Raw genomic sequence first — 15,852 nt, 5'->3', positions numbered from 1 at the left:
AGTAAAACCATAAGTAAAGGGCTTATTTAACTGCAAAAATAGGTTAATGGTTTGTTTAAACACAATATTGTGAGTTGAAGGGAATAAAATAAAATAATAAATAAGGAGGGGTTACAAGGAAATTATCCAAATTTAAAGTTTGGTGTCGCCACACTGCCAGGCGGCACCTTTTCCCTTCCTTTTCCGCAGCCATTCATAAATAGACAAATTACATAACAGGTCACTAAATCTTTTAAATTATTTTTTTTGGGTCAGAAATTGATTGTGGTGCTGCTTATGCACCACCCTCCACCAAGTCAAATGTATCATTTTGATACTTAATATTTTAAACAACCTATTTTAGCATTTTATTTTATTTTTTATATTATTAGGGTAAAAAATTCGTTGATTTCCTTTTAAGTCCTCTATGGATGTTAACAAAATATTTTTTTTGAGAAGCTGCCCATTTTAAAAATACTCCTATTGTGTCCTTTTAAGCTTCTCAAAAAAAAAAAACTTTTGGGTTAATTTTTTATTTGAGAAAATACATTTTCTTTTAAAAAATAGTTTATTTAAGAATATTTTTATTTCAAATATATTTTTATCCTAAAAGTATTTCTTAAAAGTAATATTAAGCATATCCTTAATATATAAACATCAACTATTCGAATTTAGACCATAACAAGAAAAAAAAAGAAAAGTTTGGAGACTATTTTTCTCTTTAGAGCAATTTGTTTAATAGAGACAAATAGAAGAGACATACTGAAACAATTTGACTAGTTGAAATTGAAGGTGCGATTTAGAAAGAAAAGGAAGATGACGAAGTTTAAATAAATGAATTTTGGTGCATGACTGATGCGGTCGTTGAGAGCACCAAAAATATCCTATTCCCTGTAAAATAATAAAAAGAAATAGTAAAGGGAAGTAGGGTGAATCCTCGGGACCGGATTATCTGAATGCTTGTCTCTCGAAATCTCAGGCGAATTGTGCTCAAGAAAACTGCGTTCTGGAAAAAATAAAAAAACAGAATTTAAGAATTGATTTTGGAAGCGAAAATAAAATAAAAACAGAATTTAAAGTTTATTGAAATTATGATTACGAAAATAATAAAAATAATAAAGAGAGTTTTAAGAGAAAAGAAATTCTTATGGGAAAGTTCCAGCCTCCGGTTGTCTCATTCCGCCTTGGGCTCAATCCTTGGCTTTTGGATGATCCTTCTCGACTCGAGTAAGCCAGTTATAGTGGAAGAGGACGCCTACGACCACCAGCTCCAAAGATTAGACTTACAATTTTAGGAAACGACTCTAGCCAGTAATCTATGCTAGATCAACGCTTCTCAATGGCGAATCCCACGCCATTTTGTCTCTTTGGCTCGCCAACCTCTGACGCAGTAAGTTAACGAACCGACTATGCAATCCTTCCAATACATACAAAGCGGCCGCCTTTGCATATCTGAAAAGCTTACTTCTTAAGGGCCATGGAGAGAAGCGTCGGCCAGTAAGTGGAGAAACGATGAATACTTGGCGAGAAGGCTAAGTCACGGATTCTAGGCCTCAAGAACCTTTTTGGGGAAATATTGACAACTTTTGGCTAGAAGGGTTTTAGTGGCTCATGATAATTGTGGGAAAGAAAATAAATAAAAATATGGAAAAGAAATTTTATTGAAAAGAAATATGAAAGAACAAAAGACTTTTGGGGAGAGTGTTTGCGAAAAAGATCCTCCAAATAGAGTCATTTCACCCCTATTTATAGTGCTAGGAGATAGTCTAATTGAACTTAAATTCTAAAAGATAAATACATTTAATTAAAGATAAACAAAGATAATTAAAATAAAATCCTAAATTTGAATAATCTTAATAATTATCTTAATATTAATTATCCTAATAGAATAAAAGAAAATAGAGTCTTCCAAAATAAAATCTCTTCTATTTGCTTTTAAGTCCTTGTGCCTTCCATGTTCGCACTTTTGGCACCATATTTGTCCCACGTTGCATATTGGCCCATTTAATCTCCAAATTGACACTTTTTCCCTTGAATTTACTTTTCGCCTCCAATTTAGTCCCTAAAAGATAAAAAGACATAAATAGCTCAAATTAGTAGGCTCAAGCTCAAAATAAACACATGATTAATATATAAAAATACGTCATTTTAGAGTATTATCAAATTCTCCCTACTTAGCCCATGCTTGCCCTCAAGTATGGTTCCTATCAACTGTGAAAGCTAGATTCTGCCATAAAAGAAATACCACTCCAAAGTTTCATAAATATTAGTTAAAAACGCATATGAAAAATAAAGAGACCTCTAAGCTTGCTTTAAGTAAAACAGAAAAAGTATTCCAATTATTTCACACAAAAATTAAGATCGACTTGAGTTATGCCATTTAGGTAAATTACCAAACCTACTAAGACACCTTAATTATTTCCTCCTTTAGTCCCCGAAGTGCAACTTTATTAGTACTTATTTTTTTCTTCTTTTTTTTTCTTTTTTTCTTTTTTTGATTTTTTTTTAAATTTTATTATTATTTATTTACTTAGGAATATATTAAACCTTTTGACGCAAAGAGAGATGACAACCCAAGCACCCCACCCGGTTACTCATTAACATACTCCTAAAATTATTTATTTCGGTTAGCGAGTTTTACCCAACACGTCACACAACCTTTTGACGCAAGTAGAATGACAACCCAAGCACCCTACCCGGTTACTCGATCATCCACGATTTGAGCCATACTCATAACCTCGGCTAGTGGAGTTTTACTTGTCACGTCACACAACCTTTTGACGCGAAGTAGAATGACAACCCAAGCACCCTACCTCGGTTACTCGATCGATCCACGATTTAAGCTGTACTCATAACCATGGAAAACATTTATTAAAAATTAAACGATATTTAAAATTCTTGAGAACTCAGGAAAGAAAAAAATTTAAGTGTCAAAAATAAGTTTTAATAATCACCTAATAGCCATGAACATTAATTAAGCATGTAATCATTTTAAGTGTTCACTTGATATTAAACTTGATCAATTTTACGAAAAGCAAGATAGAATTAACCCTATTAATCACAATTATTTTTAGCCTAATAAAAATAAAACAGTGGAGATGGCATCAATTATTGAAAAAATCATAACTTCCTTAGAAGGTAAGAATCATGCATGAAAGTCAAACAGTAGGCAATTCCTGGTAAAAACAGCAGGATATTCTTAAAATAAATAGGCAGAAACGAGCACAAAACAACAGCAACAACAATATGACAGCAAAAATAGCAGATAGTAACAACGAAGAATGCCTCCCCCCCACTTAAAACACATAGTCCTCGATGTGAAAGTAAAAGGAAAACAAATAGGTGGAAAAAAAAAAGTTTAGAAAAACTCCCCATGTAGTTACCGTCGGTTGGCGCACACGGTGGAGAAGAAGATGGCGAAGCGGTAAGAGGTGAAGACGGGATGGGTGACGTGGCAACGACGGTTCAGCTTCGGGTTCTCACTATGGTGGCTAAGAAATCGGCGGTGGGTGGTGGAGGAGAAAGGAGTCGGCGGTTATGGAGAAATTTGGGGAAAAAATATAAGGTTTGGGAGTTTTATTTGCTGAAAAAGGGTGTTTGGCTGCAGGTTTTGGGGGTTCTAAGGCTGAAATAGGACTGTTTGGCTGCAGAGATATGACATTCTGGGTTGGAATAGAACTGTTTGGTACCATGGATAGGGTTGTTTTGGTGCACACTTTCTGTCTTTTTTTTTTTCTTCGTATTTTCGCTCCATTTCACCTAGATGGAAGAAGAGAAATTTATTAATATTTAACTAAAATAAAATAAAAGAAAATAATAAATAATAAAAGAAAATAAAGGAAAATAATAAATAAAAATAAAAATAAAGATTGGGTTGCCTCCCAACAAGCGCTTGTTTAACGTCGCTAGCTTGACGCCTCAACTAGTATTGGGGCTGTTCCAGCTGAATTCTTTTGTTCTCATGAGCTTGGAAATTCTCATTTTTTAACACGTCCACCATATTTGGTTTAATCGTCCTTGCGCCTCTTTCTTTGGTTCCGTATTTTCTTCCAAGGGGTTGATCCCTTTTAAGTAAGCAATGGTCTCATCATTCTCCAAAAATGTGAATTTGAAACGCTCGAGAAGTGGTTTTAATTTCGGATCTGGTGCCTGCACAACAGAAGGTAGAAGTTTAGTTTCTGATGGTGATAATAATATCTTAAGAAATTCATAATCATCATATCTATATTCAGATTCGTCTTTATAAGTTGACTCAAAAGTCTCGTCCACTAATGAGTCAATCAGGTCGACGCGGTTTACGCTCAAGATTTCGCTTGGATGGCTAATGGTATCGTAAACATTGAATTTCACGATCTCCCCATCAAATTCCATCGTAAGAGTGCCGCTTCAAACATCGATCTTGGTGCTAGCAGTACTAAGGAAGGGTCGGCCCAACAGGAGGTCTGAAAATCCAACAGTGTTGTCCTCCTCCATCTTAATTACGTAGAAATCTGCAGGGAAAATAAGTTCATTAACTTTTACTAAGACGTCCTCGAGGACTCCTTCAGGATGCACAATAGACCTGTCTGCCAACTGAATGGTAACACCTGTCTTTGTCAAAAAACCCGCATTAAGTGATTCATAAATAGAATAAGGCATTACATTTATGGAGGCCCCTAGATCACACATAGCCTTCTTAATTCCCAAATGACCAATTTTACATGAAATAGCAAACATACCCCTATCTTTGCATTTAACCGGCATTTTTCGCTGTAGAACTGCGGAAACATTCTCACCAATACTTACCTTTTCATTACCTGTTAGTTTTCGTTTGTTGGTGCAAAGTTCTTTGAGGAACTTGGCATATCGCGGAATCTGTCTAATGGCATCTAACAGTGGTAAGTTGATCTCAGCATTCCTGAATGTTTCGAGGATCTCCTTGTCTTCTTTACTTTTTCGACACTGATTTAATCGTCCTGGGAATGGAGGTTGGATTTTCGGCAGTGGGGGTTTCGCTCGGATCTGTTCGTCATTTCCTGGAGTTTCTTGGGCGATTTCTTAACCAAGATTCTTGCCAGAAACTGGTTCCAGGATCTTTCTGCTTCGTAACGTTACTGCATTCGCATTCTGCCTCGGGTTTGGTTCTGTTTGTGATTACAGTTTCCCTTGAGAGTTTAATTTCTCAATTGATGTGGTCAACTCCTTATGGATGCTTCGTTTCTGCTGAAAACCCTTCATTTCTCTTTGGAAATTGAGAGCTTCTTTGTTGAAAATCAAGGACATTAGTTGCTAATTTATTGACCAAAGTTTCTAAAGAATTACCTGAATCTTGCGACTGTTGTGGGGCTCGATTTTGGTATGGCTGGTTATATCGTGGATTAGCCCCATAACTAAAATTAGGGTGGTCCCTCCATCCTGGGTTGTAGGTATTGGCGTAAGGGTCGTATCGTCTTTGTGGTGGCCCAGGAAAATTTCTCACAGCATCTAAATGGGCCATAGAATCGTCACACAGACTAGGGCACGCATCAGTCGTATGTTCAGGTGTAGCACATATTCCACATACTCGGGCTGGTTTCGATTTTTTACGTAACAAGGAATTCACAATATTAGTAAGTCTATCAAGTCTATCTTCAATGGTAGAATTACTTAGCTGGTGAACCCTTCTAGGGGGTTCAGGATTGGCTCGAAATTGCTGGGAATTCGCAGCCATTGTGGAGATTAAGTCTCTTGCTTGTTGTGGAGTCATGTTGACTAACGCTCCTCCACTCGCGGCATCTACCATATTCATCTCCATGGGTTTCAAGCCTTCATAAAAGTACTGGAGCAAAGGCATTTCGTATATACCGTGTTGTGGGCAACTTGCACACAACTTCTTAAATCGTTCCCAATAGTCGATAGAGTCTCTACGTCTTTTTGCCTTATGCCCACGATTTCTCTTCTTAACTCACCGCTTCGTGATGCAGGAAAAACACATTAAGAAATAAACGAGATAGATCATTGTTGTAATGGATCCGGGGTAAATAAAATAACCATTCCCGGTGAATCGCTTGGGAAAAAGGAAAGCGCAATTTAATTTGATCCTCGATTACCCCCGAGGTTTCATACTCAAACAAACCATATGAAATTCTTTTAAGCGCTTGTGGGGTTTTCATTTTGTAACCCACGGAAAGTTGGCGATGAGTGAATCAAGCGACTTTAATTCAAAATCGTATCCATAGTAGGATACGCGATGCATAGTGGCGGTTGTTCTGTCGGGCGCTTGCCGATTCGAATTGTACGAGCCATAAGTTGAGGTGTTAAATTAGGGTTTTCGTCAACCCTAGTGTTCAGACTTCTTCTTGGGAATCGACTTCTTCTTCTTTACTTTCTAACGTTTGAGTAGGGTTTTCGTTAACCTAGACTCTACTTCGTCGTCGATTCTAATTTCGGCGGTGGATTGCTTTGAGTTCCAACCACCACGATCGCTTTTCCTTAGTTTTGTTTCCTTTCGATTAGCTTTGCAGATCTTTTCAATTTAAAGTCGAACGAAGAGTACCGGAGCAGATCTGCTCATAGAAAACAAAGAAAAACAAGATTAGTATGTTGTTGGTCCCGAACGGCGCCAAAATTTGATGCGGTCGTTGAGAGCACCAAAAATATCCTATTCCCTGTAAAATAATAAAAAAGAAATAGTAAAGGGAAGTAGGGTCGAATCCTCGGGGACCGGATTATACGAATGCTTGTCTCTCGAAATCTCAGGCGAGAATCGTGCTCAAGAAAACTGCGTTCTGGAAAAAATAAAAAAGAATTTAAGAATTGATTTTGGGCGAAAATAAAATAAAAACAGAATTTGAAGTTTATTGAAATTATGATTACGAAAATAATAAAAATAATAAAGAGAGTTTTAAGAGAAAAGAAATTCTTATGGGAAAGTTCCACCTCGGTTGTCTCATTCGCCTTGGGCTCAATCCTTGGCTTTTGGATGATCCTTCTCGACTCGAGTAAGCCGATTATAGTGGAAGAGGACGCCTCGACCACCAGCTCCAAAGATTAGACTTACGATTTTTAGGGAACGACTTTAGTGATAATCTATGCTAGATCAACGCTTCTCAATGGCGAATCCCACGCCATTTTGTCTCTTTGGCTCGCCAACCTCGACGCGATAAGTTAACGAACCGACTATGCAATCCTTCCAATACATACAAAGCGCCGCCTTTGCATATCTGAAAAGCTTACTTCTTAAGGGCCATGGATGAAGCGTCGGCCCGTAGTCGGAGAAACGATGAATACTTGGCGAGAATACTAAAACGGATTCTAGGCCTCAAGAACCTTTTTTGGGGAAATATTGACAACTTTTGGCTAGAAGGGTTTTAGTGGCTCATGATAATTGTGGGAAAGAAAATAAATAAAAATATGGAAAAAGAAATTTTATTAAAAAGAAATATAAAAGAACAAAAGACTTTTGGGGGAGAGTGTTTGCAGAAAAAGATCCTCCAAATAGAGTCACTTCACCCCCTATTTATAGTGCTAGGGAGATAGTCTAATTGAACTTAAATTCTAAAAAGATAAATACATTTAATTAAAGATAAACAAAGATAATTAAAATAAAATCCTAAATTTGAATAATCCTAATAATTATCTTAATATTAATTATCCTAATAGAATAAAAGAAAATAGAGTCTTCCAAAATAAAATCTCTTCTATTTGCTTTTAAGTCCTTGTGCCTTCCATGTTCGCACTTTTGGCACCATATTTGTCCCACGTTGCATATTGGCCCATTTAATCTCCAAATTGACGCTTTTTCCCTTGAATTTACTTTTCGCCTCCAATTTAGTCCCTAAAAGATAAAAAGATATAAATAGCTCAAATTAGTAGGCTCAAGCTCAAAATAAACACATGATTAATATATAAAAATACGTCATTTTAGAGTATTATCAATGACGATTGACGGTACGTGGGGGTCCCTAGAAATTGGTAGTTTAAAATTTTAAATATTAACAAATGTATCATCGTTACATTATTAATTTTAATTCTATTCAACCAAATAATGTAATATGATTATCTTTTTATTTTATTTTATCCAATCAATTTAATGTTATACTTATTTTATATTATTATAATTTTATTTCATTTTTATTAAATATTTATTTTCAGTTTTATTTCATTATAATAAATTCAATTTAATAGTTTATTAATTTTTTGGCTATTAATTAGTATATAATTTTATAAATTATCACTGTCAATTGATACTAAAACAACCAAGATGATTTGATTTTTATTGATTATAGCATATGTTTTAAATCATTGTTTTTCTTAAATATTTGTGTTTCATATATATATATATATAAATATAAAACACTCAAAATGACCTTACTATTTTTTTAATAATCAAAGTGACATTATTGACAATATAATAATTTAATCAAAGAAAAAAATTTCTTTTATCAAATGAACAATTTATTAAATAAGAAATTAGTATTCAATAAAAATTATAAGGTATGAACTAGTATTGATGAATATAAATTAGACTCTTATATTACCATATTCATATCTAATGGTCAACTAAGTTGTTTTATATAAGAGATGATTACAACTTCAAAGCTTGTTTATGTAATAAAAAACAAGAGAGTAACATACTTTAATGGGCATCTTTCAAAAGATAAATCTATTCTAAAATAATTTAAAATATCACTTTATTCTATGTTACAACTTACAATCGAACAAGCTGAATTATGGACAATTTAGTAATTTAATATGGATTGTGTTTTTTTCTTTTGAAATTACTATGGATTATCATTTGCTTGTAATACGGGCCGATCTTATTTAATACATCACCCAGGGCCAGGGCCCAGGGGGCTTTATAGTAGAATGTGTGTTTTGTAATTATTTGCAGCCTTTTTTGACTGACCTCCTTTATTTACCCCACTAGCAAACTACCTATTTGAACGTGATTCGATCGTATACTACCAAATATCAAAGGTTTCAGACCCAAGCTTATGGGGCCTCTATTTACCTTAACCCACAGCCAGTCTAAGGCTAAGTTTAGGGTCTAGTTTTTGTAAGGTTTTAATGGAGTTTAGAACCCAAGTTCATCACATCCACAATAATAGCATAGGAGGGATCTTTCAATGCCTTGTCCTGGCTTGTTACCACTACAGTGAACGAGTAAAACATATGGAAACTCTTGCTTATAATTTTCTCTCATTTACCTTCAATTTGTCAAATTCTCAAACTCTCTCTTTTAAATTCCCTCTTCACCAGGTCCGTTACTCTATCACACCAGCAACAACCTTAAGCTTGAGGATGACTCACTCCCACTCTTCTCAAAATCCAGGTCACCTTGAACTCTTTTTTTTTTTTAAAGTTAATCGATTATTGGGGATTGACCCTTTTCGTTATATTTTCAGTGATTGAGCAGCAGAGAGTCATAATTCCAAACAAGCATGGAGAAAAGCTTGTTGGATTGTTACACGAAACTGGGTCTAAAGAAATTGTGATCTTATGCCATGGTTTCAGATCCACCAAGGTTGGTATATTCTTGCTCAAACTTTTTCATATTTCTGTGTTTTGACTTTAATCAAGTGTTGGGAAGATCATATCAATTAAGAACAAATAAGCTTTATATGTTTAATTATTGTTGAAATTTTGATATCTCTGTATGTAGCAGCACTCATATTTTGGGGTTCAAAGTCCCATTCATAAAACCTGCTTGTGCTACAGGCTGATCGTACTATGGTCAACCTTGCTGTTGCTTTAGAGAAAGAAGGAATCAGTGCCTTTCGTTTTGACTTTGCTGGAAACGGGTAAGTTGGATAAATACATGAAAAAACTTGGAAAAATCGAATATACCCGTGTCCTATACACTCACACTCTAATCCGAATCACTTAGATAGGGTACCATAACTTATATAATGGAAGGGATGATTTTCTTGGACTTTAGTTTACCATTTTGTTGATGAGTCAGTTGCACATTTATTTACTGTACTTGCAGAACTAGAATTACTGGATATGTACATACTTTTGAGAATATGATTTCCAAGTATGCTTCGAGTCGATTGTCCAGTGGCCTAACTTTTTCCTATGTCAGTCTTCGGAGTCCTGACTATTTACATAATTTTGCTGTTTTTCACATAATTACTTGTGACTTTCCCCATTTCAGAGAAAGTGAAGGGTCATTTGAGTTTGGTAACTACTCGAAAGAAGCCGATGATTTGCATTCCATTATCCAGCACTTTTGCGAGGCAAACCGCATAGTATGTGCGATTCTTGGGCATAGCAAAGGTGAGTGGATTGCCTAGGTGTTTTGCTCATTGATTGTTGAACTCACACCCGGATAGAGAAAAAGAATGCCGAGTCTTGGAGGAGCTGTCTTATATATGATGAAGTGCGTGTTCTTTCCGTGTTAGATTAATGAGGCTTAAGATTTAATTAGCAACCTATTTACAATGTTCGAGTCAATACTTGACTAACGAATTTTCATATATACACTCTTGCAAGTTCCGTATAACTAAAATAAGATGAATGCAGGAGGCGATGTTGTGCTTCTCTATGCCTCTAAGTATCATGATATCCACACTGTCGTCAACGTCTCTGGCCGCTATGATCTGAAGAAAGGCATTGAAGAACGCTTTGGGAAAGACTTTATGGACAGAATTCAGGATGGATTTGTTGATATTAAGAATAAGAAAGGTAACAGTTTTTTTGCTCGAAGAGTTCCCCATTCCTCACTGTTGTTTTCCAACGGAAATCTTTTCTTCCTTTGCTCGAGTGAATTCCACCTTTCTAACATATAGTGCACTTATATTGCCTCATCAACGACTAATAGAGTGGCTTCCACCCTTTTGCTTTGATTAGTCAATTACAGATTCGTTTCACATTGATCGAGTATTTGAGATTTTATGTCTGCAGGTGTTGAGTATCGTGTGACTAAGGAAAGTTTGATGGAGCGCTTAAGTTTAGACATGCACGAAGTATGTCTTAAAATCCCCAGAGAATGCAGGTCAGACTGAATCATATTCATCTGTATTAGACTTTCTTGAAAAAAAAATAAAAATCATCAAGTGATTATATGCAGGGTGTTGACGGTCCATGGATCTGCCGATGAAATAATCCCTGTCGGAGATGCCTTGGAGTTTGCCAAGATCATACCGAACCACAAGTTACACATCGTAGAAGGTGCCAATCATAATTATACTTCATATCAAACTGAATTAGCATCAGTGGTTTTGAATTATTTAAAGGAAACTTTACGGCAAGACTAGTGTTCCCAGCTACTGTTCATGCCGAGTAAAATTTCAAGCTAATTTTAGCCATGTTCTTAATAAGAATGTAATAGAAGGGACCTTAAAAAAAACAAAAAAGAAAAAAAAAAAAAAAGGAGATTGTAATAGAAGAGGTAATGGAAACTGCATACACTGGCCATTGCTGTTTTGAATGTTTGGAAACATGTTTTTTTGTGTAAGTTACATTTCAGGTTTTTTTATTACCAAAGTTGGCTTGAGGATCATAACCAATAATATCTAACTTAATTTCTTTGGGGTGAGGGTTATCAAACTATGATATTGACATATGTAGGTATGTATTAGTAAATATTAATAATTTATTTTTATTTAATATTAACAGATGGTTAGCATAATAACTTTATAGTATCTTTCTAAAACTAGTGAAATCCTTGATTCCAGAGCTGGACAGTCAGAGCTAAATGTCAAAAAGTTTTATGCTAAGTGTTAAATCATGATTTTATTTGTTGGAAGTCGAGTTTCTTCATCTATTTTAGCATTAAATTGCGAGAACATTGACATCCTTTGCCACCAACGGACTACCTCCTCCAAATAGACATGTCATCTCCGTCACAAACACTGTTTCGGCAGAACTTGGTAAATCACTTCGATGGGATAATTATTGTTTGTCACCTATATATCTTACAACTTCAGTCCCCTACTTGATAAGAAGCTTATAAATAATAAACTAGTCAGTCTAGTGTTGCTACATAGATCAACTTATTTAAGCCTTCTCTTACCTCAAAACGCGCATACTCGCTCATTTTCTCACCTGGGTTACTCAACTCTCACCCCTTTGTCTTGCTCACTCTTTCCTTAACCTCACTGCCACCATTGTACGACCTTTTGTCCGACAATGTGAATTTCCTTCAATCTCCACTACAATGGGCCAAGTTTATGCAAGGTATTTATATTTATTTTCAAGTTTGGCCCGACTTGAAAAATTAATTTATTTTTTTTTCAAGTTTGACCCAAATTAAGAAATGTAAATTTGAGTTTAACTCGACTTGTCCATATTTAATTTTTAAATTAATTTTTATTTAAAAATATAATGCACTAAATAATAATTTATTGTCAACAATATTTTAATTTTATATATTATTTATTTTCACCAATATTTTTTCTATTTTTAAATATTTGAAAATATTTTTGTTTTTTATATATTTTGTTTTAGAATTAGGATCAAATTGAGATTATTTGTAAATTTTAAGAGTTAATTTTAAAATTATGATTAAATTGATATAATATGTAAAAATTGTAAGCTAAATTTGTTATTATCTTGATTTTTTAACTGTCATATTAGCTTGTTATTTGTGATTTTAACAGTAATGGCTAAAGTGACTTAACTATATAACGTGGTTGCTTAAATTATAAACTTTTTTATTTTAGGTGCCTAAAATAATTTTTTATAGTTGGGTGACTATTTTTATAATTTACCCTTTTTTATTATTATAAAACTTAAAAAAATATATATCATCAGATCAACGACGCAAAACACGCCAGGAACGAGAACATAACATTTGATGCGCCGCGATGTAGGGAATTCTAAGTTTCAATACAAGCGAAGACTTGCAGGCTTCATAGTCTAATAAAACTCAGAAACCTCTTAGTCGCTCATTATTTTTACTCTTATTCGATTAAATTCCAGAACTCGAAGCGAAGAGACAAAGATCGCCATGGTAAACCCCTCTTAAATAAAATCAAAGCACTTCTAGGGTTTTCAATTGTTTCTTTGAGTTTGATTTATGTTTTTTTTTCTCAGGCACCTCCTGCAAAAGCAATAACTAGTCCCGTGCCTGATGCGTGGTATCCAACCCTAGCCGTCTTCATGCTCGCCATTGGTCTTGTCCTCACTGCTTCCTTCTTCATGTAAAAACCTTCATCTGTTCTCTGTCGCAACATTTATTCGCTCTTTTACTATAACAAATTTCATTTTTGTTTTCCTTATTAGATTAATTTTGGGACTTAATTTTCGGGTTTTCCCTATATGTTTTGAAAATTTTATGACTAGATCTGGATTTTTATGTATAAATTATAATTGATATGTTCATAGATTGATGAGACCTCTGGAAGTTTTTTCAATTTTTTGATACAATGCTTAGAACCCCTCCCCAACCCTTAAATAGGAGGATAGAATACAATTGTCATTTCCCGTCGGGTGGAGTACTACATTTCACTTTTATTTACATTTGATTTGTAGAATTAATGAATTATCAATTCGAGCCTAGCATTCCATGTTTGCTTTGGGTCCTTTTGGGTTTCTGAAATACTTGTCTCAATGAGTATCTGGTTTCCCTGATTTGATTGTGGTATTTTCAAGTTTGAATTTTTATACTCCAAGGCCTAGAATTTTACACCAACTTTTTGCATGACTAAAACTATATCTGAGCTGATCTAGTTTGTTATAGTAAAGCTTTCATTGTTCACCATGCTTTTGTTGATTTTACTATTTTAGTTTCTTTATTTTCTTGGTTTTAGAGGATGTTGGCATTTTGTGACTGCGCAATTTCATTTGGGTTGGATCTTATAGTTAGTACTTAGAGTCCTCATTTCATTGAATCGTACTGATTAAATCTGCTTGCGCTTGGTTTTGCTTTAGAATTGCTTCGTGTGTGTTGTATCCTTTTAACTACACAATTTCATTTGGGTTGGATGTTACGGTTAGTAATTAGAGTCCTCATTTCACTGTACTAATGTTACCTTAAAACTTACTCGAGTCAAAATTTTATTTTTCGCTAGAGAGTAAAGAATTTGAAATCATTGGATCGAGTTAGATCTTAGAGCTCTATCTTCACTAAATTGTAGGAATGGTACATTTCAATTATCATTAGCTTCCTTGCATTTTATTTGTTTTCTCGAAAAAGCCTTAAATTTGTTTATACTGCTGCTTAATGATTGTAAAAACTTTTAAGTTAAATTCTCATTGAAATTTTCTTTTTGCTCAAAATATGCAGCTACGAAGCAACTTCTTCCAAACGAAATCGCAGTCTTGCAAAGGAGCTCACAACTGGGGGAGTGGCATCTGTCTTCCTGGTAATATCTTTTTCTATCTATTGTGGTTGGATTTCTCATTAATTCATCTAGTTTTTTTTTGTGCATGGCTGATGCTTGATTTTGGATGTCCTTGCAGGGATTCGGGTCACTGTTTTTGCTACTATCAGCCGGCGTTTATGTCTGATTTTCATATATTTTTTCAACCATTTTAAAAATTTGCTGAGCAGAATGGTGTTGAATGGAGGATCATGGCTTCGATCTTGTTACCTATAGACTTTTTCTTTTTTGTTATTAATCAGATAAAGAGTGCTTCTATGAGAATATTTTGATATCTCTTGGGTTTTCTTGGTGCATGCCCAAATTTATAGGAGTCGTGGTTGCATCACATTGTTTAAGTTGCACACTGGTTCAACTTGCAGTAACCTCATTCCAGATCGACTCAAACAATAGTTTGATCCGAAGATCGTGCACAAATCCTTGGATTTTTGTGCTTCATGGTATCAGATATCAACCAATAGGTGCCGAAATGGTTTCAATATTAAACCTTAATAAGAAAACAAAATAAAACAAAAAAATAACACAGTACAAACTACAAAGGTGCCTAAAGCTAATCGGAGGAAGATTGACAAAACTATTTACGTTATGTTTGGTTCATATGAATCAGGGCTTATTTAGTTTTGAACAGTGGTGCATTTGTTTGGTTGAAATTTGACTTTGGAATAAATTATTCCATGCGGGCTCTGCATAGCCATTCAGAGGATCGGGTTTTGAATTGCTTATTCAATGCATTTCGTAATTACTTTCTCATTTTTTTTAATCCAAAATCTACTCCCACCTTTGTTCATCATTTCCTCCAATCTCTTGAAGAATGATAAGAATCAAGGAAGAAGATAGGGATTTGAAGAGATAGAAGAAAGAGCAGTAGAATTTCAGGAGTGAAAGATGAGTGAAGGATTAGAAATTCATGTCGGTCATTTCATAACCATCATTTGAGGCCTGATTGGTGCTCAAATAGGGACGAGTAATGGACCAAATAACAGAATGGCAGCTGTCAAAATTGCTACCAATAATCTGCATCGTTTCACTTAACAGACTTGACTCAAAACGACGCGTTTAAACTTCTTCCTACGCACCATTTAACTAAAGGCAAAACACATCGTTTTTACCAACAGAAATTTAAAGCCTGAACTGCTGCCATGATGCAGCATTTTTGTTCCACATCAATTATGGGTTGTTCTTATTACAGAGAAACAAAATCGAAGAAGAAAGCTCCCTCCATTATTGGGTACTTATATCTTGATTTGTCTCTAGCATTTTATCTCTTCGCTGAAGTCGTTTAACCATTGTTTATGTTCCACCAGCATCTTGGTTTCTGTTTGTAAACATTGTCCAAACGAAATCCTTCATACTAATTTCCTTTCCGTTGTCATTTCTTATTTCTTAATTGGCTATTATGTTTGAATTTTTTTTAATTGTTTCCTATTTAGTTGAAGAATCGGTTTTTCATTTTGAAGGCCAAAGAAGTGAACAACCAAGCTTTGTCATTGTTAACCAATGACTAAAGGTCTCATCTTTTTTCCTTTCTTTGCTTCTTGGGTCACCAGTTTTCCTATTTCGTTCTCATAATCTGTAATATATTGAA

General features: G+C 34.7%; 2 protein-coding genes across 2 annotated transcripts; both read left to right on the top strand.

Annotated features, from left to right (window-relative positions):
- The first annotated feature begins 8,953 nt into the window (after positions 1 to 8,953).
- On the top strand, positions 8,954 to 11,453 carry LOC108485425 (uncharacterized). The gene is made up of 8 exons (XM_017789262.2): positions 8,954 to 9,102; positions 9,199 to 9,271; positions 9,345 to 9,463; positions 9,658 to 9,740; positions 10,097 to 10,218; positions 10,465 to 10,626; positions 10,846 to 10,936; positions 11,012 to 11,453. The coding sequence occupies exons 1-8, from the start codon at positions 9,007 to 9,009 to the stop codon at positions 11,196 to 11,198; spliced, it is 933 nt and encodes a 310-aa protein (XP_017644751.1). The 5' UTR covers positions 8,954 to 9,006; the 3' UTR covers positions 11,199 to 11,453.
- A 1,244-nt stretch (positions 11,454 to 12,697) lies between these two features.
- On the top strand, positions 12,698 to 14,541 carry LOC108485442 (uncharacterized). Its single transcript, XM_017789278.2, has 4 exons — positions 12,698 to 12,895; positions 12,979 to 13,085; positions 14,171 to 14,249; positions 14,347 to 14,541. Exons 1-4 carry the CDS (start codon positions 12,893 to 12,895, stop codon positions 14,392 to 14,394), a joined length of 237 nt encoding a protein of 78 aa, XP_017644767.1. The 5' UTR covers positions 12,698 to 12,892; the 3' UTR covers positions 14,395 to 14,541.
- Positions 14,542 to 15,852: the final 1,311 nt, after the last annotated feature.

Source organism: Gossypium arboreum, chromosome 5 (genome assembly GCF_025698485.1).
Source record: "Gossypium arboreum isolate Shixiya-1 chromosome 5, ASM2569848v2, whole genome shotgun sequence".
In the NCBI taxonomy this organism is placed as follows: domain Eukaryota; kingdom Viridiplantae; phylum Streptophyta; class Magnoliopsida; order Malvales; family Malvaceae; genus Gossypium; species Gossypium arboreum.
This window is presented reverse-complemented; position numbering and strand designations above follow the sequence as displayed.